Here is a 22,861-nt window from a genome sequence, read left to right as displayed (position 1 = left end):
TTGTAGAGCTACAGAGCTGCTATATACTCACTTTTTCAATGCACTCTTGCTTGATGTCATAACCATATTCCATGTGCTATGTTTCTTTGGTCTTGTAGAAAATCTCAGATGAGCAGCCCCATCAAGACAAAAATCCAAATCCCTCTCTTGATGAACACTTTTGAGAGGAGGAATCGCAGGAATCTGTGGGAAGCTGAATTGCAGTGGCCTGCCTTCATCCCATTGTTTGCCATCAAGAGGTTCTCCACTGACGACCTATTCCTTCTAGAAGTCCCTTTCTAGGAACTTGAGGAGATTTAGTCGGAATTACTTTTTCCTTCTCTTGCCTTGAATTAATGGATATGGTGCTGATAAAGGCCAGTGGAGCAATCTGCATTCCAAACCTTGACTTTGGATCTTTGCCTCTTCCTTCTTAATCCTCATTCTTCAATGGACAAGACCTGTATAATCACCTTGAGGAGGAATTTCCTAAGATAGTAACTTTCCTTTAGTGACTTTTTTTGACCACTGGATGAAGCACTTTGCAAGGACTAGCTGTTACTTTAAGGGAAACAAAACAAAATCCAAGAATTTCTGGGCTGACCAGAGCTGACTACTGTGTAGACATTGGGAGAAAAGAGCAGGTGGCATAGGCAAAGACACTTGGAACTGAGTTCAAACTGTTTAATGTTGGAATCTTTCTCCAAACTTCTTCAGAGCTGGTCAAATCAAATACTCTATTTCAAGGATAATTCTTTTGTTATGGAGAAATAATTTGGAGGTCTAAGAACTTTATGGCAGTGAGTGCTAAATAAATCATCTATCCCCATGCAGAAAACTATATTTGAAAATCTTGGCTGTTTGATTTTTTTATTGGGGGAAAAAATTTTTTTTAGAGAAGAGTGTGTGCAAATAACTTATGAAGACTTCCAACTTTACATGCAGAAAGAGGTCTTTAATTGTGCAGTTCAGTCCTGAGCCAAAGGGTCCCTGCCCTAACAGAAGATGATAACAGTAATTTTTTGTTATTGTTCCACACACAGTTTCCAATTATTCTAAGAAATTCAGAACATCTTCTAAGTGGATAGGAGGAAGCGGAGATAAAAGTGACCTTTTGAGCAGGCCCTTTTTCTGGCATCCAATATTCAGTACTCCCCCTTTCTTTAGCCCTGATTTAGCACTAATATTCATCAAACATTTACAATTTAAAGCTTCTCCCTTTAAATCACCTCAGGCCAGAATCTTATCAGACCATCTACTTGATTCCCCTCTTGGGCTATGGAGGTTTTTCCTGAGAATGAAGGATTTGAACCCTTGCTATTGCAAATTGATCTCAGCCTGTTTAAAGCAGAATTTCCTGCAGTAAATGCTTGGACCAATGATCTTGAGGAGTCATTGTGCATGTGTGGAATATGTTTATGTATATGGGAAAACTTGTAAAGATGTAGTTTGGGGACTTTTGGAGGCAAGTGGATGAGTGCTAGTGAAAGCATGATTAGGGATAATGTTAAATTGTATATAGGGAAAGATATATGTGTATGTATGTATACATATACATATATATGTGTATATATCTATATCTACTCCCTTCAGTTTAACAAAATTGTTCCCCTTAGTTTAACAAAATATTTACTGAATGCTGCCGTATTTTACAATGAAATAATATATATTTAATAATTGTAAGAAAATATATGACTTCCCAAGTAAACTGCCTAGACTTTTTTTTTCCTACTTTTTTGGGGGGCAAGGCAATTGGAGTTTAAGTGACTTGCCCAGCATCACACAGCTAGTGTCAGGTCCTCTTGATTTTAGGGTTGGTGCTCTGCACCTATCTAGCTTTCCCTTGACTTTTGATGGGAAAAATGTTCTATTCAGTTGCCACTCATAGTAAATAGGTAAACCCTGGTTTCTGCCATGTTTAGCTAATGGAGTGCAAAATCTAATAGATCTCACCAATTTATCAGAGCTTTCTTTTGCCAAGTTTAAGTTCATAGTTACATCTCTAGAAGGTTGACTGCCAGATGAGTTTTTAAACTGTCAACTCCTGAAAAATAGGATTTCTATGTGCAGTAGAAGTTGTTACAATATCAATATTGTCAATGAAGTTACAAGTCTCTCAAAGTTTTAGTCCTGGAGAATGACAGCATACATATTTGAGAACAATAACCAAGGTGAAATTGTGGCAGAAATTTGGAGGTGTAAGGGCCAAGAAAAATGGCCAATAAATACTTATTAAGTACCTAACTAGAGTCTAGACATTCTGTTAAGTGCTGGGGTACAAAAAAAAAAAAAAAAAAAAAAAAAAAAAAAAGCAAGGCACAATCCTTGCTCTAAAGAAACTCAGCTAATGAGAAGGATAAATTGGAGATAATCAACAGAGAGAAGTCTCTCTACATTTAGATAGGAATAGAAGCCTGTAATCCAGAAGAGACCCTACTAGTAGAAGGCCTAATCCCAGAACTCATGGGATGCAATGGAACACTGTTAAGTCTTGAATGATTAACTGAAAAAAGTTACTTTGCCCTAATGCAACAAGGACACTACAGCACTTAAGATTCTCCTTTGGCCTCCTCATCTCCATGGGGAATTGCATCTGGTCAGCTGAGAAGGGAATGGTGACTCGCAATGGAAGTGTTCTGCCTCGAAAAGGGCATGTAGTATTTTCACCAAAAGCAATATAGCTAAAAGTCAAGTTAGTCAGGCTATTTACTAATAAAGCCCCCATTATTTGATTTGGTTTTTTTTTTTCATTATTTGAAATTATTATTTAAAACATCATTGAAATTTTCTTCTATCTTTGCTTACTGCTTTACATTCTAGATCGTGTTATAGGAGATATTTAGATTCTCCTGCTGTCACTAGTCCTCTGGAAGTCTTTTCTGGCAAGCTGTTATAAAAATGTCACTTGTGTGATAAAAGAATATTTTAGCATATGATTAATATTGATTTTATCTTTTATGGAAAGCCTATATTGCATTTCCACTTTTCATCATTCCCACACCTGGATTAGGAAGGACATGAAACTATAAGGACATACATATGTCAAGGCCTCAATTACTTACATATTTGACATGAGAGCTCGAACAGCATTTTTCAACACTTCTCTGGAAATTACTTTTGTTAATTCATCCATTAAAAGTGCTAGACAGAATCGGGAGACAATGGATCACATCCTGTTTCTGACAACTTTGTGATCATAGGCAATTTAAGCTCTCCAAGTGTCAGTTTCTTAGTAATAATAGAACCAAGAGCTATAGTATCCTTACAAGGTTATTTGATACTTCAAACAGATAAGCTACATAAAACACAATAAACATTACTTGTAAGCTTTGATACCTTTTGTTTTTCCTACTTCCCAGCTTCCAATATGCTCTCTCATAACAAAAACAAAGAAAAACAAAACTGACTGCACGCACAGTCCCCACTTTTCCTTTCTACTAAGAAAGATATAATCTGGTCTAGGATCAAAATTGGTTATTGCTTTATATTGTCATTATAACTTGAATTCAGCTACCTTTTGGCATTTGCTTTTATATTGTAGCTACTGTCATGAGGCTGGTGTTATTAGGCTCTTAAGTTCCAGAAAAGAGTCTGAAATAGATTTTATGTATATCTTCCTCCATATCCCTCAGAGACAAGCAGGTTGAGGTTAGTCCAGAATCACTTCAGTCCTATAAAAACTTACCTGATTACTTTGTTCCTCATTAATTTCTTCTCTGAATGCTTACAGCAATTAAAAGCCACGCTATAAGACTTAGGACCAAATTATATAATATCAAATGTGTTGACTAAAGAGAAGTTTCATATCTTTATTTCTGTAGTCCACTATAGTCCTGGATACATCCAGTACTGCTGAATGTCTAGATTAGATGAATGTTAGAACAATTTTTGACATTTTTTTCCTTACCTCATTTTGCCTTTTTTTTTTTTTTTTTTGCTATTCTAGCTTGATAGTCACTCTATTGTTGTCTCCTGGCCCTATCAACTTACCCCTTTGGCTATCCTTCCCTTTTTAGCAGCCTCTTTCCTCTTATTCTCTTTAATTTCTTTTTCAGTAACTCTGGTCACATTCATTTTTACCGGACTTGGCTAATTCCATGACAATCCAGGTAATATCAGAGGTGTAATTTCAACTCAAGTGTTCTTTCTATTTAGCTATTTAGCTTTTTCTATCTAGCTTTCTATTTACTATTCCATGCTGCCTCATATGTTTACTGGTATGTAGTTTACAAGTTTTATCCTGTAGCTTCTGATTCCTCTTTACTTTTATAAGGCCTAAGTATACCTTCCCCCTCTGCTTATCCATCTATTCATCTATTTTCAAGGTTATATAGCAAGAAGGAAACTATGTAGGACCCTGGTAATTGAGTGTAACTATGAACTCCAGACCTAGGGGAAGGATTTTCCTAAGTGCAAGGGGCATGAATGGCAAACACATTAAAAGCTCATTGCTATTAGAGACAATTCTAGGATTCCTAGAATAGATGGACCTTGTTCCTTAAAAATAAAGAGATCTGTCTTTTTAATGATGAGGAAGGGGAACAAATGGCTATATTTTCTTCCCTTGCCTTAGGACACAGGTGAGACAGGGAAACTCTTGCTCTGTTAGATGAAATTAGAGCAAAAAGACCCAGAGAAACACATGTTTGTTTACCATTTATTACAAAACAATCTACATAGACACCAATTTTCATAAAGTCTACAATAAGACATAGAACTTTACTCTCCAAATTCAGAAGTAACACATAGCTTTCTATAAGTTTGCTGGTTCACAGGACCGGGTTTTTAATCTTAGTAATTTTGAAGAGTCCTGGTCTCAGTGGGAGAGGAGACCCCATTTTAATCAGTCAAGTTCCTATTAGAGATGCTCTGTAATAGGATGACAACTTTAGGATTTCCAGATCTCATCTTCCTTCCACACAAGTAAAATCAATTGATGAAACCAAAAATGAAGGTAGAAGTCAGGGAAACCTACTTGTGGTTGCAATTCAAAACACTAAGAGAATGGGGTGGGAAAGGGGGCTGATGGCTAAGAAGAGGAAAGACACCAGGATAAATGGGGAGAGAACATAGCAGAAGAAGGCTCAGCCATGGGTAAGTGATATTGGCAAACAGTAGATGTATTTAGGGCTTCATTTTCTCTTCTTGTGTCGGGATACTCGCTCAACCTCCAGGTACTGCAGCCCAAGCAGCATCCCAAAAACAGAGAAACCTTAAATACACAAGAAAAAGTCACCAATCAATCAAGTATTTGGCATGAAGGTAATTGTCACACCCTTTGTCACTTCATTCCTATCCTCCCACATTCAGGCCCAGTTTTAGAAAGATATGATCCATTTTTCAGAGAGAGGGAATAAGGCAGCTACTTTATACTCACTTGCCACCATCAGTGGGGCCAGGACTCCAACGGTTGGAGCAGCTGTCTCAAATATAAACACCTCAGTGAGAAAGTGCCCCAAAGCAAGGAAGAAGGTCCAGAGTGTGATGTGGTAGAGGCTGCAGAGGAGCAGATAGTAAGAGCATGAAGTTATTGTTTGTGGACTACAAAATACTTAACTCAATAGAAAAGAATTCAATAGGAACAGATGACTCTGTCAAGAGAAAGCATGTGTTTCCCTAGTTCTTAGGGGAGTTCTAGAAATAAGCTGAATTCTGCCTTACTCTGTTTGGAGATACCATCTCCTCTTCAAATATAACTCAAGTCAATAGAACCAAAGAACCAGAATAAAGGTTTTCATTTGTCAGGGAAGTGGCATATCCTGGCAGGGGTCACCAATCACTACTAGCTTAACAACTTGCATCTAATTAGTGAAAGGGCTAGGAAAAAGAACAAACTCTATGTAACAGAATCCCAGAATCTAGCTACTGAACCAAGCTGCCTTCAAAGTCTTACATCAGTTATCCTTTGCTGACCTTTTCAAGGGATGCCTCTGGCCACAAGCACAACCAACTAGTAGATAACACAACTTTTAGGAAACAACTCAATCTCTCACCTTGCCAGAGGGGTGATTCTTGAGCAGAAATCACGCTTAAGAACACAGAGATAAATGACACCAATAAAATATTACAAAAAGCCTGTGGAAACCACAATGAGAGCAACCTCATTGCAAATCCCTCAGAACCAATCTTTCTCATCAGTTCAATTCACTTTGGTGTCCTAAGCGCTAGCTCCAGGGGCCAGGAATAAAATACTAAAATGAGTAGTGAAAAGCTGGAGTTTTAAGTATCTTGGCATTTCATGACCTCTTATACACATATGTGGCTCTTGAAAAATGCCTGCGATTTTGTTTTGGGAGCCAGTGCTAAAAAGAGAAGAAAGCTTTAAGTGCCCTCTAGTGGTTCAAAACGGGGAAAATAAGGATGTTAGCTAGGAATGCTTTTCAAATTAAAATTTGTCTATCAGATATTTTGAGGTTTGAGGCTGATATAGTAGATTAGGATAAATGGGATCAGGGAAGTTTCAGAGAAAAATAATCCTATTTTCACACTGAAAGAAATGCCATGTAATAATATAAATGCTGACTTCTCTGCATTTATATCTATAGTTCTGGGGTAGCCAGGTGCTTCAGTGATAGAGCCTGACTGAAGTGAGGAAAATCTGAGCCCAAATCTGGCCTCACACTGGCTTTTCTGAGTAAGTCACTTAATTCCGATTTGCCACATATTTGCCCTCATTTATAAAAAGGGGACACAGAAGAGAAGGCACACTACTCTAGTATCTTTGCCAAGAAAATCCCATGAACAAAAAGCCCAAGAGTCACAGAGAGCCAGACACAATTGAATGACTGAACAACATTTATAGATCTAAAACATTAACACTTTAGATGAGAAAATACTGCTACTGATAAAATTCTTTCAGACTTTTCCTCAATTCCCTGGTCCCATTTAGAATATGTCAAATATCATTTTTGAAATGCTGGTGTACAAGATTAAATTACTGTCTGATTTTTGAACCAGTTTGCAGCAATGAAGTTTTCTTCTGTAGAAATGGAGTTGGTCATAGAATTGCTCATACGCTATGAATATTAAAATCTCCTAGTGTACAAGTGAGGCATCAGAAAGAAAAGCCAAGCCCTCAAGACTTTTGATGACTCACTGCATAATTCTAAGAGCTTCTCTGGCTTTAAGAAGAAAACTGTGACATCTAATTTCTTCTGATTTTTAATGGAAGAGTTATATTTTTGGTGATCTTTTCTAGGTAACTTGGGAGATGACATAAAAAAGGACATCATTGGGATAGCAGCACCAATTCACACTGTTGGCTCAAAAACTGCTTAGCATCTTAAAAGCACTATTAAACTTAAGGGTCTCAGAACCTACGAGATTAGAAATGATTAACAACATTATCAATAGGAACTGAATATAATTATGATGAAGCAAATGGCTAAAAATGGGGCTGCAACCTTACAAGAAGGACAATGACGCTCCCCCTGCTTTTACTTACGTCTTGTTGTGGATATCAATGGCACAGAAGCAGCGAATTACTGATGACAGCAGAGTCCAGATGCCAAAGGTCCGAGCTTGGAGGCCATTCACTACATGATAGAGAAATGGGAAACATGTCAATAAGGTGTATTTCTAGCAAAATCTGATCCTAACCAAGAGGAACTTTTAGGAATTTTTTTTAATAGACAAGAGGTAGCAATGTGTATAACATGGTGATTGTGAAGGACTTCTCTTTTTGGGGGAAATGTAGAAGATGGGTCATGTTTTTTAAAATGAGAGTTGCTGAACTAAAGTATTTTTCATTGGTGGGACACATGTCATAGAACTTCAATCACAGCAATTATTTACTAAGTATCTGTTAGGAGCCAATCATGCTATGTACAACATAGTGTGGGAAAGAAAAAAAAAAAACATTAAATTATTTAGTCCCTTACAAAGCTCTAGAAGACAGGTAAGAACACACACACCTCATAAAGATACAGATGTATAAGAAAGGTCCAAATAAGTGTTAACCAAAGTTCATGGTGGCAGGGGGCAGGGAAGGTGGGAAGAGAAAAGATTTTAATTGTCTAGGGTGTAGTAGAGGGAAGTCAAAGAAAGCTTCATGAAATAAGCTTTGGGAAATAAGTTGGGAAAGGCAAGATTTCAACTGGTAGAGATGAGCAGGTGGCTATAGAAGGAAAATTCCAGGAATATAAAACATCAAAAGGAAAGATTCAAAGGTAGATCAACAACAGATGTACATAAGAGATATCCATTTTAGCAAAGTGAAACGAAGAATGAAAGATAAGGTTTATGACAGATCATAAGATTTTTAAACAGAGAAATGGCACAGTAAGATTGTACATAAGAATTAATCTGACATACTGTGAAGGATGGACTGAAGGAGAGAGAGAAAGTAGGAAGACTGATTTAGAGACTACTGAAATAGTCCACAAAGAAAAAAAATCTTTGAATCAAATAACTGATAAGGATATAGACTCCAAGATATATAGAAAATTAACAGAAGTATTTAGGATCAAAAGCCAATCCCTAAGAAAAGTAGTTGGAACATATGAAGACAGTTCTCAAAAGAACAACTGCAAACTATTAACAACCATATCAAAGAAATCTCCAAATTACAAACAATTACAGAAATGGAAATAGAAATTCCCAAGATTATACCTCATTCCTAGCAAAATGTCAAAGATGACAGGATGTGAGAACAGTCGATGTTGGAGAGAATATGAGAAGACAGACATAGAAATGGTGCAGTAAATTCTAGAAAGCATTTTGGATTTATGCAGATAAATGGCTAACATGCTCATAAAATGTTCATTGACTGAGAGATTCCACTGTGAGGTATATATACCAACAAAGTCATTAACAAAAGAAAGGCTCCATGTGCACTAAACTTTTTGTGATAGCAAATAAATGGAAACAAATTGTGATGCATGAATTTAATGAAGGATTTCTGTGCTGTAAGAAATAACTAAAATGAATATAAACCTAAAAAAACCTTACATGAACTGATGCTAAGTGAAGTAGCCAGAAAAACTATGTGTGTGTGTGTGTGTGTGTGTGTGTACAACTAATAATGATTACATTATTTATATTACATTGATTATATACAAATAACAAAAACTATTTATGAAGATAAATGATAGGAAGACTCTAAAAAAAATCCATGTTCCTTTGGTGGGGCTAGGAATACATGGTTGTGGAACATTACATATGTCAGATTTTTAAAAAATATATTGATTTGTTTTGCTTATTTTTCCTTTTAAAAAATTCTTTGTTATAAGGAATGGTTCTTTATGAGGAGGGGGGCATAGAAAAAATTTAGTTGATATAAAAACAAAAGATACTAATAAAAATCTATTAACAAAAAAATGGCAAAGGAAAATGTTAGCAAAAGTTTATACTAGTAGGTTAGGGATAGAGCGTTTTAATTGGATATTGGTTATGAGAAAGGAAAAAACAAACAAACCCATTAGTAGTTCAAGGTTCTGAACGCTCTAGATAAATATAGAAAGGCTTATCATCAAGTTGGACATTGACACTAAAACCAGAGATAATCTTAACTCTTATCTATTTCAACTTCATGCTGTCTTACTTTCACATCCCTTTCCCCTTTGCTAATTTTCACTTGTCCTCTTCCAAATACTAATATGGAAGAGGACAAGTGAAAATTAGACAAATGGGAAATGAGTATTTTACCTATCATTCATTAACCAAGAGCTCCTACTCACAAACTGATGAAAAATGCTATAAGAACGATACAACTGTACTGATTAGTTCTACTACAAATTTGTCATCTAATCTCTAGTAGTCTCTCACTGCTGTAAAACAATCCTTGTGCTTTTCTCTGATTGACTCCCTCTCATATTTTGCAGCAGATATTCCATTCCTTATCTCCTAAACTCACTTATATTACCACCAGCTCTATGTCACTCTCTATAGGAGCTTCTTCCTATTCCCTTCCTCTCCCCTCTTTCTTTCCAGGACACTAGAGCTTTCTCTTCTAACTCAAATGCGGATCCATTGAACCTATGGTAAATAGGGGATTAGGTTCCAATGATCACTCCAAATAGTAATCTTTTGCTAGAGATAGCTGAAAATATTTTTTGCATAAAATTATAATAAAATATTAATTCTGATAACAGGCACTTTTCCTAACATAACCACAAAATATGCAGCACAAAAATAAAAGTGATAAAATATTGAGAAAATGAAAGTTTGCATTTTATATTTGTTTCTGGTCTGTGTCATTCCATGCTATAACTCTATTTTGCATTTTATATAGCAACCCAAGCCCTCTATCTCTGAGTTAAAAAAAAAAAGCCCAGAAGTTCAAAAGTTCCATCTTCTTCTTTCAATTTAGATGCAAAAGTTTAGTTTTCATTATTGATAACCTTTAATTTAAAAAAAAACAAAAAAAACCTCTGAGTTAAGTTTGGAGGGTTCTCAAAAAACATGTTAATTCTAAGGGAATTATCTCAACACTTCCTGTAAATAAATCATATTAAGCCAATGAAACTTGTTACTCTTGATAACTTTGGCTCCTAAAAGACTCCACAATATCTGTTTGCTATCCTTTAGGCCCCTTAAAGACCTAAATGCTCCCATCTTTGCCAATCCTTGCCCAACTAAAAAAAGGGCTTATCTCACTTCGAGGAGCCAGTGATCTGATATTTCTGGTCCATTATCAATGGCCTTAGAATGCAGATGAGTCTCATAAAATCAATCAAGCATTCCTCTAAGAAAAAGAGGAGTAGTTAGTGTCCTATGTGAAGGTTTGCTCACTTTTCTTAAGATAAACAATCCTGTAGTCCTTACCTCCATGACGCTGCCAACATATAATTAATTATATTATTTCTCCACCTACCCTCTTCTGCTCTTTCTTTCCTCAATTTGTCTCCATCTTATTTATTCAAAAGATTTTTAATGCTATGTAGTCAAAACTGCCTATTTTTATCATCTCCCTTATGCTTTAAGAATTCTACTAAGAAAACAATGAAGATGGGAAGAATAAAAATGTCAGAAACAAGATACCATATAATTAAAGTGACCAACCTTGGCTACAAAGAAAAAATGAGAAAATGTACTTTATACTTTTCTTTGCAGAGGTGGAAGACATTGTGTTTAACATTGCATAGATTGTGAGACCTGTTGGATATGCTGGTTAGTTTTACTGAATTGGTTTTTTTCCCCCCTCTCTTTCTTTTTCCAGTCTCATTACAAAGAATGTCTGTTTTTGAAGAGATGGTGAAGAAACATTTTGGGAAATGAGACAAAGCAAAACCTCCAAAAGTAGCAATAAAATCCAAAAAGTTTCAATAAAAACTTAAAAAATATCTTACAATGATCAGAAAAATAGTTAATTTCAAATTTCAAGTATATGTTCTGCTTGCCTCCTTGAACAAGAGGTTCTTGAGGTCAGTAAGTATTTCCCATTTTATTGTGATCTTTGTTTCTGTTAGGGCCTAGACCAATAATACCTTTCAAGCAGCAGATGCTTAATAAGTATCTGTTTAAATGGAAGGAGGGAAAAGATAATTTTTTTCTATGTAATTCGATAATTCTCTTCCTACCATGCTTATATGAAGAATACCTAATGCTCTTATGTTCTCCTAATTTCTTAAATGTTGCAATCTTTTATATTCAGGTAATATATAAAATTATAGCTTCAAGACCTAAAATTTGAATTTAACTGTTGGTATTTTAAATGTGAAATCTTTGTTCAATATAAAGTTAATATTGAAAAAACAGAAACACAATCACATTAACAGCCATATTCTAAGTAAAACCAAAAGACAATTTAGTTAAAGCTAGATAAAAAGATAGCTCACGGTTTTCCTCAGAGAGGAAAAATAAAGGAGTGGACCAAAAGTTTATGTTTGGACATAATGAATTTGAAATGTAAGTGGTACTTCTGGGTAAAACTATTCTTTAGGATCTGGGGTGTGTATCTGAAAATAGAGAGAGGGCAGGGGTGAAAAATACATATTAGGGAGTTATCTTCAGAGTTAACTCTTTTCTTTGAAAGAAATGAGAAGAGTGTTCTGAACAGAACTTTTGCGAATGCCAACATTTAAGAAGCACAGATCAGGGCTTACAGAAGAAGCCATATAAAGAAAGAGCAGAAAAGTGGGAAAACCTATATCATATAGAATTGTTCACATTAATCATACCTCAATCATTCTTTCTGTCCCTGGAGCTCATTCTAGGTCTGGCTTTGTCATGAAGGTTCAGGCTGGAATAGGCTTAGGAGTCAAAGCCCAGAGCTGTTCCTAGAGATCTTATTTAATATGCCTGAGAGCATATAGGAAGACCAGGCCTGTCCCAAGATTGACTCAAGAAAGATTTCAGAAACTCTAGAATGAAACAAAAGTTCATAGCTGGCTTTTATAAGAGACAAATTCATGGGTCCCCTACTGAATCTATACCTTTATCCTTTGAATTAGGCTTAAATCAAACTTGTTTCCAGTGGCTAATGAAGAGATTGGTTATGAGTAAAGTTATGTTCATTAAGGTATCTGTATGGGTCTGATCTACTTATGGTATTCTCTGACACTGCATTTTGGGCAAGTTATTGACAACCCTACAGGGAATCCAAGAACAGTCTGAATATCCTCATTAAGTGCTGCATAAGATGGTTGGCTTTTCTATCCCACATTTAGCACTGCCTCCTCTATAAGTGCATCACTTGTTTTATGTAGGTTGATTTGGTTTCTTGACAAGGCAGAGAGCAGGGAGGCTTTTCTTATGATCACCATTAATTTGTGTTTCTTGCCAACTGAGCCATAAAAGGTCCAATATAGGAACCTGGTATCAAATTATCAAATTCCCAATGCCCTGTGGAATGAATATTCTGACTTAAGTGTGGCTCTCCGCTGTAGTGAACATGGGGGCAGAGGGAAGCAACCTTTTATATGTGTGTGTATATATAGCAGCCTTTTTTAAACTTTAAGTATTGTGTCCTTTGTTATTAGTAAAGTCATTTTATTGTTATATTTTATGGATCATAAATATCTCCTTATATTCTAAATCCCAACTTGAATCATTAGACTGCTCCAAATTAGACCTATTCCCGAAATATTTGGAAAGATTGTTTACAATTAATTCATGGTCCAAGTCATTGTTAAAGTGGGGAAAGGAACGCGGAGAAGAAACAGTCTCAGGTGATTGAAATATCAGATACAAGATTCCATTATCCTAAGTTGTTAGGAGCATATGGGGAATCATATTTGTAGAAAAAAAGAGGAAGCTTCCATTCACTTTGTAAGGTTAATTTGATGGATGCTTAAAAAGTTTGAAAGGGAAAATAAGAATATTGCAGAATAAATTAACCCTCTGCTCTTATTAATGGCTTTTAAAAACCTGCACCATTTGCTTTGAATGAAGATAGGAATGCTACTAGGTTCATAAGCTGCTCCTCTTCCTTCAAGGTACAGACATCAAAGATCAAAAAAGCTTATTCAACTCTATCACTAACTGCCCAATGCACAAGGACAGTTTATTATATCTTACAGATGATTTGTTTGTGTAAAATGACCAGAAATGGTTAAAGATTCTGGATAGGGGGGCTTTTTTCACCTTTTTAAGGTGGCTAAAATAGAGAGTTCTGCATAATTTGGCCCCATAAAGATAAATTCCTTTTCAATCCATCCTCCAGTAAAAGAAAGTAAAAGGGGAGAATTTCTTTTATTTTTTCTAAGAAAAACTAGACTGGATTTATGCCCTCTCTTCATGTGTCCTTTATTCCTTATGACAAACTTTTTTTTTTTTTTTTTTTTTTTTAAGATACAATTAGATTCTGCTGACTATGCCAAATATTCTGGGCCAGGTCTAATTTAGGGCAATCCAAGATTTATGGAATGGGCTCAAAATGCAGGAGATCTTAGGGTTCATGAAATGATATAAACAGGAGTTTTATTAATGACAAAGGATAAAGCAGCTCAGCCTATTCAAATATGTGCTACTCCTACCAAAATGATTCCTGAAATACAGGTCATAATTAAGTTTCATCTGTGAAAAAACTTGGAAGCAAAGTTATTTCTTAGTGTCCCATGTCACAAAAGGAAAAGTTATTATTGTTATATAATTCAGTATGTCAGCATTCTGAAATCCAAGAATTGTAGATTTCTAAATAGAAGAGACCCCACATCTAAGCCTTCCTCCAACTTCATGATGTCTCTCTGTGATGAATTGAAAATGCTATTAAGACAGGCCAACCTGTTAGTCTGAGGGGATCTCATTCCCTAAATTAAAAACTAGAAGCCACACCATAGACAATTTTACTTGCTATAATAGTGAGAGAGAAAAAAGTAATTTTTTTCTAGCTAATGTAAATATGAGATTAATATATGCCACAGATTCTAATCAGATTATGCATCAGCTGACATTTGTAGGGGGATCTTCCACAGTATTCCTAAGGATAGTAAATTAATGCATGCAATCAAGTTGGGAGATGACAGATGAGAGAATAAAGTTTGTTTAGTAATCCCACAATATTTACAATTACAATTACAATATTTCAGTTGAACTCCTCTTCTTTCTCATTTACTGTTAAGAGCTAATGGAGACTATTTTACCATGTTTAGTCCATTAGAGGTTTCTTGTGGTTTATTGATCCTCACAAGACCTAAGCAGCTCCTTCTCTCTCTGACCTAGTATTCATTGAGCACTTTTAAGGTTTACAAAGCACTTTAACAATTATTTCATTTGATCCTCACAATAACACTGTGACATAAATGCTCTAATTATCTACTGAGGAAACTGAGGTAGATAGTGGTCAAGTGACTCGGACAGGCTCAAGAAGGTAGGATGTGCCTAATAAGGCCTTTCTGACTCCAATTCCTGGGTTCTATCCACAGTGCCACCTAATTATCTAAGGTGATATCCATCTGTAGACAACCTATAGATGCTTATAGTTTTGCTGAAAGATGTATATTGCTCTTGGCAACTGTTAGAGGTTTCTTCTTTCTATTACAGATACCCAAAGCTAGGTTCCTTCTAGCTTCTCTGTATTGCTCTCAAATGGGAGAAGAAAAACTGGCTTAGCCTTATATGGGAATTCTTGGAATAGCCAGGGGCAGGACAAATGATCTGTCCAAGAAATTATATGACTGGAGCAATGGATTAAAATCTTCTAATGTTTGAAAAGCTTGGAATAGATTGCCTGGTAAGTGAGGGACAGTAAATATACATTTGGGACTATAAACCCTTTATTTTGGTAAAAATTTTTCTAAAAAGCCAATCCCACTCATTTCTTCAGATACTGTTCTCCTGTGTATTTTGTACTGGTTTTGTTTAAATTCAGGCATAGTCTATACCAGCTCATTCTCCTCCCAGATGTTGCAGACAATAGGGTAGAATTTCTATCTAGGTTAGCTATCAGTGTGACACAGAACTGTCAGCTGCTAGGAGATTTCTGCTGAATCCAAAGCTAGCTTAATTCTCTATGCTGCCTCTATACAGTTTGTATCACATCAGAGAAATAAAAATTTTTTACAACATTGATAGCAGAGAGGTTCTAGAAAAACGTGAGTGACCATCTCTGATTCTCCCCTGAGGAAACAGATTCTGCTGAGGAATCCAATCAAGGGAAAAGAGTATGAATTATTTCCTGTGGGGGCTGTCTCTGATTTTGTTATGACCACAGGTAAGTCATTCTCCATTTGAACCCAATGATCCACTGCCTTTTGATTTTTTAAAGTTATAAGATCATAAGAAAGGCTACTAAAAATGATATAAGAAATGAGAGTAACAGTTCACTGGCATCTCATAAAGAAAAGAGGGGCCATTTGCTGTGGTTGTTGTTTAGTCATTTTCAGTCATGTCTGACTCTTTGCGACCACATTGGGGATTTTCTTGGCAAAGATACTGAAGTGGTCTGCCATTTCCTTTTGCAGCTAATTTCACAAGTGAGGAAACTGAGGCAAACAGGATTAAAGGATACACAGCTAATAAATGTCTGAGGCCAGATTTGAATTATGAAGTTCCTCTTTATGAAGATGTCTTTTTGGCTTCAAGTCAGGTATTCTATCCACTGTGTCATCAGACTAACCCAAAGAGGTGCCAAAATGCTGCTAGAGTCCCAGTTGGTCCTACTCAGTTTCTATCTAGGGTTCTCTCTGGAGAAAGAGATCTCACTGCTACACATTTTTAGTCATAGCCAATGTGTAGATTTATTTTGTTTGACTATGTTTATTGATTGTAGGTTTTTAATCTTTTGGAAAGAGAATATTAGGAGGGGCTGTGACAGCAGTAAAGTAGGAAAAAAAATAAGAATATCAGTAAAGCATTTAAAAAGCAAACAGAAGAAAAGAAAGTTCAGAGGGAAACACAAACATATTTTTTAAAACCTATACATAATGTATAATGTCATGTATAATTTTATTTTCTTCTTCTTTGACTCAGGAAATGCTCATATTTATTGATGTTTATTATAAAGTTCAGAATGACAAAAAAAATTTAAAAATATTGAAAAACCATAAGCAATGGACCATCATTCATCCCCAACTCTTAGATAGAATATGATATACTGGATACTCACCAAGGTCTGGCTTGCCAGTGTACAGCTTTTCATAGAGGAAGGTGTGGTCTCGGAAGCTCTGCAATGTGTTCCCCATAGCTATAATGGATACTATAACCAGCCAGCTGCGCAGCACGTTCAAAAAGCGGCTCATTTCTCACGTCAGCACTAGGGAACTTCGCTGTCAGGAGCTATATACTAAGGACAAAGATTAGGGTGTCAAAACAGGACAGGATGGAACCAGTTACTGGGGACTAAATTAAGCCTTAGCCAATCACTTTCTTGTTTCTTATCAGTAAGAGTGTTTCTCTTCAAATGTTTTGTATTTGGAAGTTTAGATAGTCTACCAAAGTTGTTGAGAACCTTTGGAAACTCTTCATTCTCCAACTATGGGTATCCAATATATAAAAATACATATATATATAAGGTGTTAAATAAGGCTTGTTCTTTGACTACTGGTTATTCTAGGGATGCCTACATAGGTGCTACTTTTTCTACTTTCCTTTTATATGCATGGAAGTGATTATACAGAACCTGTAAATACTTCTAAGAAAAACAGACAACACCTGGAAATTTATCCTAAAACAGAAGGCTTATGATTGCCATTTGTTAGATTGAGTTATCATGCAGCAATTCACAACATGTAGCCTAAACCAAGTCTGCTAGAAATGGGAGTTCTAGAACTCAGTTGTTTCTGCCGTCTGAGGAAGATCATAACCCTAACCTAGTAGGAAAGGCAGTTACCTTCAGCTTTCCCCATACTGAAGAAACCAGAGAAGCTTTTGTTTTTTCTGGATCCAGATACGAATTCTGATATAATCATTAAGTAATAGATCTTATAGATCACCGATTCTAACCTCTCATCTCCATCTATATAATAACCTGGCAAGAAGACAGTTAATGATCTAGAGAAGAGGACTTTGGGATCATCAATCTAGAGCTGAAATGGACCTTAAAGGTTACCCTGTCCAATCTCTTTTCACAAAATGAGCAGAGTGGCATGGAGGGTTTGGTCCAAGGTCACATAGGTAATGAGAGGTGGAGCAAAGATTAGAACTCTTGTCCTCTGATTCTAAATTGTTCTTTTCACTATTACTTTATGTCTCTGCTAAGCACTACCTAGCAGCTTTGGTGATCAGAGATGTCTATGATAGAAGTAATTTTAGGGCATGGAAGATGGAAGGGCTAACTTTCCAGTAGGGACAATCCTTCCATTTTTGGAGAAGTGAAGCTTTCAAACTGTATTCATACATTCCAGCTAACACTGTCCTCCCCCGTATTCTTTTATACGTTTACTGGTGCTCACCCACAGATAATCTTTTATTTTTATGGCTACTCTTACAGAGCTAGCAATTGCCTTAATATTTATCCTAAAAACTGGGGCTCAATAATATCTTAAATCCTGATTATCCTGGACTAAGGAATGTCAAAAGGTATATACAACTTCTAAGGCAAGGAACAATGAAGATGAGAAAAGGGTATATAGCAAATCTTATGGAAACTGATCTCATTTCAGTCATATTAACATCAAGAATACTACTTTACTTTTACACACACACACACACACACACACTGTAACAGCTACTACACCATTTTACAGGTGTGGAAATGGAAGCTCAGAGAGATCAACTGACTTGCTTAAAGTCATATAGTTTGTGAGGGGAATTCATTATATCTGGAACTCAAGACTCAGTCTTCTGCTCTCTAATCTTTTCTCACCATAATCTGCAGCTTTTTTGTGGACAGTTATACTAATATAGGTAGTCATGGGACTGATACTTCCTTCTGTATGAATTTGTTCTTCTACTTTCCCTTGGTTTGGATTGCCTTCATATATTCTTATTCCAAGCTGATTTTTTTAATCTTTTGCTTTCCAAGTGGATTAAAATTGCCCATCATTTTAATTAGAGACTTCTTGCCTTGTTGGTTATAAAAAAATCTTCTATTAAGCTTTGTTGTTGTTATTGTTGTCAATACTTATATCTACCTACCTAGTCCACTGCTTATAATGAAGTCCTTTGGTAAATTCCTCTGGTGAATACTATTAGGGGAAGTCACAAAACAAAACCATGTTGAGTCTACCACAAATTCATGTTATATAATCTCAAACTGAGGCCTCACTGAAGAATGGCAATCCTTTTATCCTTTGTGGATTATTACAGTTGATATTCCAAAGCTTATTCTTTTTCAACATTTCTCCTACAATACTTGCTGAGCAGATAACTTACTTTGTCCAAAAAAAAAAAAAAAAAAAAAAAAAAAAAAAAAAAAAAAAATTCCTTTCTAGTCAATACTTCAAAACCTATAATTTCACATATCCTTTGCTCTAATCAGGATGAAGTGACTATTCTACTTGCTAGGCTAACTGTTGTATCTGCCTCCTTTATCCCATCCATCTGGGAGGATAACTCCAGTTGTTAACTCCATCATTCTCATAATTAATTGCTTCCCATTTATTGCCTCTTTCCCTTTTGCCTACAAATATACTCAGGCCTCCTTAATTCTAAAAAAAAAAAAAAAAAAAAGTTTACTTGATTCCACTGACCCATCAAACTACTGTACTATTTTTCTTCATTTTATGTAACTTATAAAATATTTTATATAATTATAAACTCTTAGTGAGAGAACCCTGGGGCTGTGTCTTCATTGTCCATTCACTTCTTGGTAACTTGAAACCTGACTTCCATCCAAACCCCTCAACTGAAATTGCACGGGACATTTTTTGTTTGTTTGTTTAAATAAACAACATCCACTCCTTTTGATATTCTTTCCTCCTTTGGCTTTCATGATATGACTCTTCCCTAGCTCTCCTTCCATCTGTCTGACTGCTACTTCTTAGTCTCCTTTGCTGGATCACTATCCATCTTTTAATTCTTAGTGTGAGAATAACCCAAGGATTTTTCCTGACCATTTTTCATTAAATTCTCTTCCTAAATGGCCTTTACCTACTACCCTAGATAGATATTATCTATCACCTCTAGGCAGGTGATTCCTACATATTTCTCTAACCCTAATCTCTCTCCTGGACTGCTTTTTCATCTTCCAGATGCCCCCTAGTAGCTCAAACTCAGCATGTTCAAAACAGAAATCATTTCTTTTACATACCCCTCTATCCCAAACCCTCCTCTCCTATAAATTTTCCTATTTCTGTCCATCAAAGTTTGTAAATTTTTTTGCTGTCATTAAAAATAAATGCACACAATACATATATAAATGTATGAATACACACATATAAGCACACACACATATATATTATTTCTTTAAATACTTCCAAATTACATGTAAAAAAAAACTTAACATTCATTTTTCAAAATTTTCAGTTCTTAATTCTATCAATTCCTCTTATCCCTTCTCTATTCCTTGAGAAGGCAAGCAATTTATCAACTATACATGTATTCACAGATATTTTTGACCCTGCTCTTACACCCAATCTTATCTGAAAGGTGTCAAGACCTCAATTCTACCTGAACCAGCTCCCTTTTTCTTGCTGTCATATTATTTCAGAATTTCATTTTTTCCCTATATTATTGCAAAGGCTTTTTAATTGATCTCCCCACCTCTAGTTTCTTCTTTCACACAGTTGCCAAAATAATCTTATCAAGATAAAGGTTTGACCATGATATTCCTATGCTGACATACCTTCCATGAGTCTCTGTTACCTTTAGGATATAACACATGACTTAGCCTGGCATTGAAGGCCTTCTAAAATGTGATTTTAATGTAGCTTTTCATCTTTGTTTCACATTTCTTCTATTTATTTAATTTATATTTCAGCCAAACAGACTAATTGAATTTAGGAAGAGTTAGTCATTTCCCATCTCTACATGCATACAGGTCAACTGCTATGCCTCAAAAGCACTCTCTTTTCATCTCTACTTTTCTAAATTTTTCTTTTGTTAAGATTTAGCAGATACTACCAAATCTATGAATCATTTCCTGATACACATTTCAGCTATGGCTACTCTTTCTCTCCTCCAATTTTTCTAGAGAACTTTGTCCCCTTCACTCCTTACCTTGCATTATACTTATCTGTGTACATGTTGTATTCCCCTAGTAGAATGTAAGCTCCTTGAGGGCAGGGATTATTTTGTTATTTTCTTTGTATTCCCAGCATCTAGCATATTAAACAACATTTGATAAATGCTTGCTGAATTGCATTAAGTAAGCTCTATAAGTCAGCAGAACATTCTAGAAGTCTTAAATATAGGGCATTATCTCAGGGGTTATCATAGCATTTAGAGATTAAAGGGATCTCAGAGATCAAGTAATCCAGTGGTTATTAAAAGGTATGCTGCAAAATCCCTGGTCCCTGTTCCTAGCTGCTGTTTTTTGCTGCCTGCTTTTCTTAGCATGGTATGGGGAATCTCGCCATACCAGCTCTAATCCTGGGAGCTACAAAGCTGCCAGCTCCACGGTGACTCCTGGGAAATTAAAGAAGAGGAGAAAGGGGAGAGGGATGAGGGAAGGCAGAAGAATCCCAAAGTCCACTGCTCCGGAACCCTTCTTTGTTTCCACTTAAGATATTTAGTGTTCTGAGATTACTTCTGGCAAATAATAATATTGTGATATGATCATGAAGAGTTTGAGAACTACTTATTTAATACCAAATACATATTTTACTGATGTGGGAATTGAGACCAGAAAAATTAGGGGCTTCTCTAATGTCACATAGGCATTGGCTTAATACCTAGAGAAAGAATCATAAGGCTGGAAGAGACCTTTCTCATTAATAATTTGAGATTCCACTATTTTATGGGTATGAACTGATATCCCTTCTAAAACCCAGGAGACAGCAGTTGCTGCTGTTGTAAAATCCATCATCTTGTGGTCAGATTGGTAGTTAGCTGGTCCTTAAAGGAAAGAGATACAATGTCTATCACCTGGGTCCGTACTTGAAGCCTTCCCAGCTTGGTAGGACCTGTCAGAGATGCAATCTGTTGACATAGACTTCAAGAACTTAAGATGTCCTTCACATCACAATGAGGCATCAGAAGAAAACTGAAGTGGAATGACCCTGTTTGGTAATATTTTAATGAAGTTTCTCTACCTGTGAAACAGACATCAATACTCAAGTTGAAGAATCTAAGGTTATATTTTATAAGACTATACTTAAAAAAACAAAACAAACCAAAAAACAAACCACAAAATTCAATTGAGTGGTCCTGGATGACAATCAAATCAATCGAATCAACTAGATTTAACAAAGATGCGACCCGGGGAAGGCTCTGATAGGATATTAGGATGTGCAGTTCTCCAGTTGGGGTCTCAGAATGAAAACCCTCCCGTTAGTTACCCAAGGTGATAGTGGAATGGAAAAAACCTGCCAGAGCCATGAAGATAACGTGGATCTCCAAAGGAAAAGGAAGGAGAAGATGGATCTCCACCTGAGGACTCCGACTGCCAGGTTGTTTAGGAACAACCCGGCACACATGTGTTTGGCAGCGGGGACCGTTCCCCTTAAGTCTCCAGAGCCTCAGTGCCCAGCACTGTAGTCGCTTCTCAAGCCCCTCCCAGCTCTAAATCTAGATCCTAGGACCGTCCTCCTGGGCACGTTGGGAGCACCCCGCTTTATCAGGGGTTGGACTGGAAAGGAAGAGCCTGTTAGTTGAAAGGAAAGCTGGGAAGAAAACCCAATAAAGGAATAAGCCAGGTAAGGAGGGGGGAAATGAGAGGGGTAGACAGAGGAACATGGGGGTGGGGGAGCTGTAGGAGCAAAGTGGAGGAGGGGCAAGAGAGCCACAAAGCGGGGGTGGGGATGGGGGGGGGGAGAGCTCAAAAAGGCGGGGGAGAGGGAGAAGAGCCAGAGAAGGGTGATAAAGGTGGGAGTATAAAACCAGACATCTCTCTGTTCTTCTTCCCCACTGCTAATTTCTCTCCTCCATCCTTGATCAAAGAGCCTCCCGGAGGGCACCACATTCTTTCCCAGACACTGCTCTGACCCCTTCTCTTCAACACTCCCTCCCCTCAACCCCTCAATCGCCCCAGTCTTTTCCTCCCTCATCTTTCATCCTCTCCTTAGCCCTTCCCCTTGACCTTCTCTCGCATCTTCATCCCTACCTCTGCCCCTACACGAGCATCTCGGTCAGGTTTTTCCCCCACCTCCGCATATCTCCTCCCTCCCAGACCCCGCGCTCCCCATACCTGACAAACCAAGCCTGGAGCACCAGCGCAACCCTCAATTTCACTTCAATACCCGTGTACACCTGAGACCCTTTTGTAGACCCGCCCACCTTTCGAATCGGATCCTGGATTGGTTCACTTTGTACCAACGCTGAGTTTGATTGGTCAAAAATGACATTCCTCTGCGCAGGAGATGGGGAGTGACCGCCTGAAAAACCAATCATCTCTGAGAATCTACTAAGCCTCTCCTCCTGATACGAGTTCACGTGATCAACCCTCCTTTAGGGAGTGGCGGAA

General features: G+C 36.7%; 2 protein-coding genes across 7 annotated transcripts in view; one reads left to right on the top strand and one right to left on the bottom strand.

Moving 5' to 3' along the window:
* Positions 1-1,687, top strand: part of FLVCR2 (FLVCR choline and putative heme transporter 2) — a 73,656-nt gene extending 71,969 nt beyond the window's left edge. The window contains exon 10 of the mRNA XM_074289984.1: positions 99-1,687. Coding sequence (XP_074146085.1) covers positions 99-164 — 66 coding nt within the window. The 3' untranslated portion in view covers positions 165-1,687. The remainder of the gene's footprint in view (positions 1-98) is intronic.
* Positions 1,688-4,624: 2,937 nt separating this feature from the next.
* ERG28 (ergosterol biosynthesis 28 homolog) lies at positions 4,625-22,702 on the bottom strand. 6 transcript variants are annotated; one of them, XM_074289979.1, is made up of 7 exons: positions 22,586-22,702; positions 21,325-21,491; positions 20,458-20,558; positions 16,466-16,642; positions 7,424-7,514; positions 5,357-5,475; positions 4,625-5,191 (listed from the first exon to the last, which is right to left on the bottom strand). In XM_074289979.1, exons 4-7 carry the CDS (start codon positions 16,596-16,598, stop codon positions 5,112-5,114), a joined length of 423 nt encoding a protein of 140 aa, XP_074146080.1. In that variant the 5' UTR covers positions 16,599-16,642; positions 20,458-20,558; positions 21,325-21,491; positions 22,586-22,702; the 3' UTR covers positions 4,625-5,111. The 6 variants fall into 6 exon arrangements, with proteins under 6 accessions (XP_074146080.1, XP_074146083.1, XP_074146078.1 ...); XM_074289982.1 differs by lacking the exon at positions 22,586-22,702 and adding an exon at positions 18,436-18,485 and having other exon boundaries at positions 21,325-21,458; XM_074289977.1 differs by lacking the exon at positions 20,458-20,558.
* Between the last annotated feature and the right edge of the window lie 159 nt (positions 22,703-22,861).

The sequence above is a fragment of the Sminthopsis crassicaudata genome, chromosome 2 (assembly GCF_048593235.1).
Source record: "Sminthopsis crassicaudata isolate SCR6 chromosome 2, ASM4859323v1, whole genome shotgun sequence".
NCBI classification, from domain to species: domain Eukaryota; kingdom Metazoa; phylum Chordata; class Mammalia; order Dasyuromorphia; family Dasyuridae; genus Sminthopsis; species Sminthopsis crassicaudata.
Note: the sequence above shows the minus strand (reverse complement) of the source record. Positions and strands in the feature narration are given on the sequence as shown.

Bases quoted from the DNA above. Each gene is read 5' to 3' on its own strand.
- ERG28 (XM_074289979.1), bottom strand. From the start codon at position 16,598: ATGAGCCGCTTTTTGAACGTGCTGCGCAGCTGGCTGGTTATAGTATCC. The intron at 5,476-7,423 runs GTAAGTAAAAGC...GCTCCTCTGCAG, and splicing joins ATTGATATCCACAACAAGAC to CCTCTACCACATCACACTCT. The intron at 5,192-5,356 runs GTGAGTATAAAG...TGTGTATTTAAG, and splicing joins GGCCCCACTGATGGTGGCAA to GTTTCTCTGTTTTTGGGATG.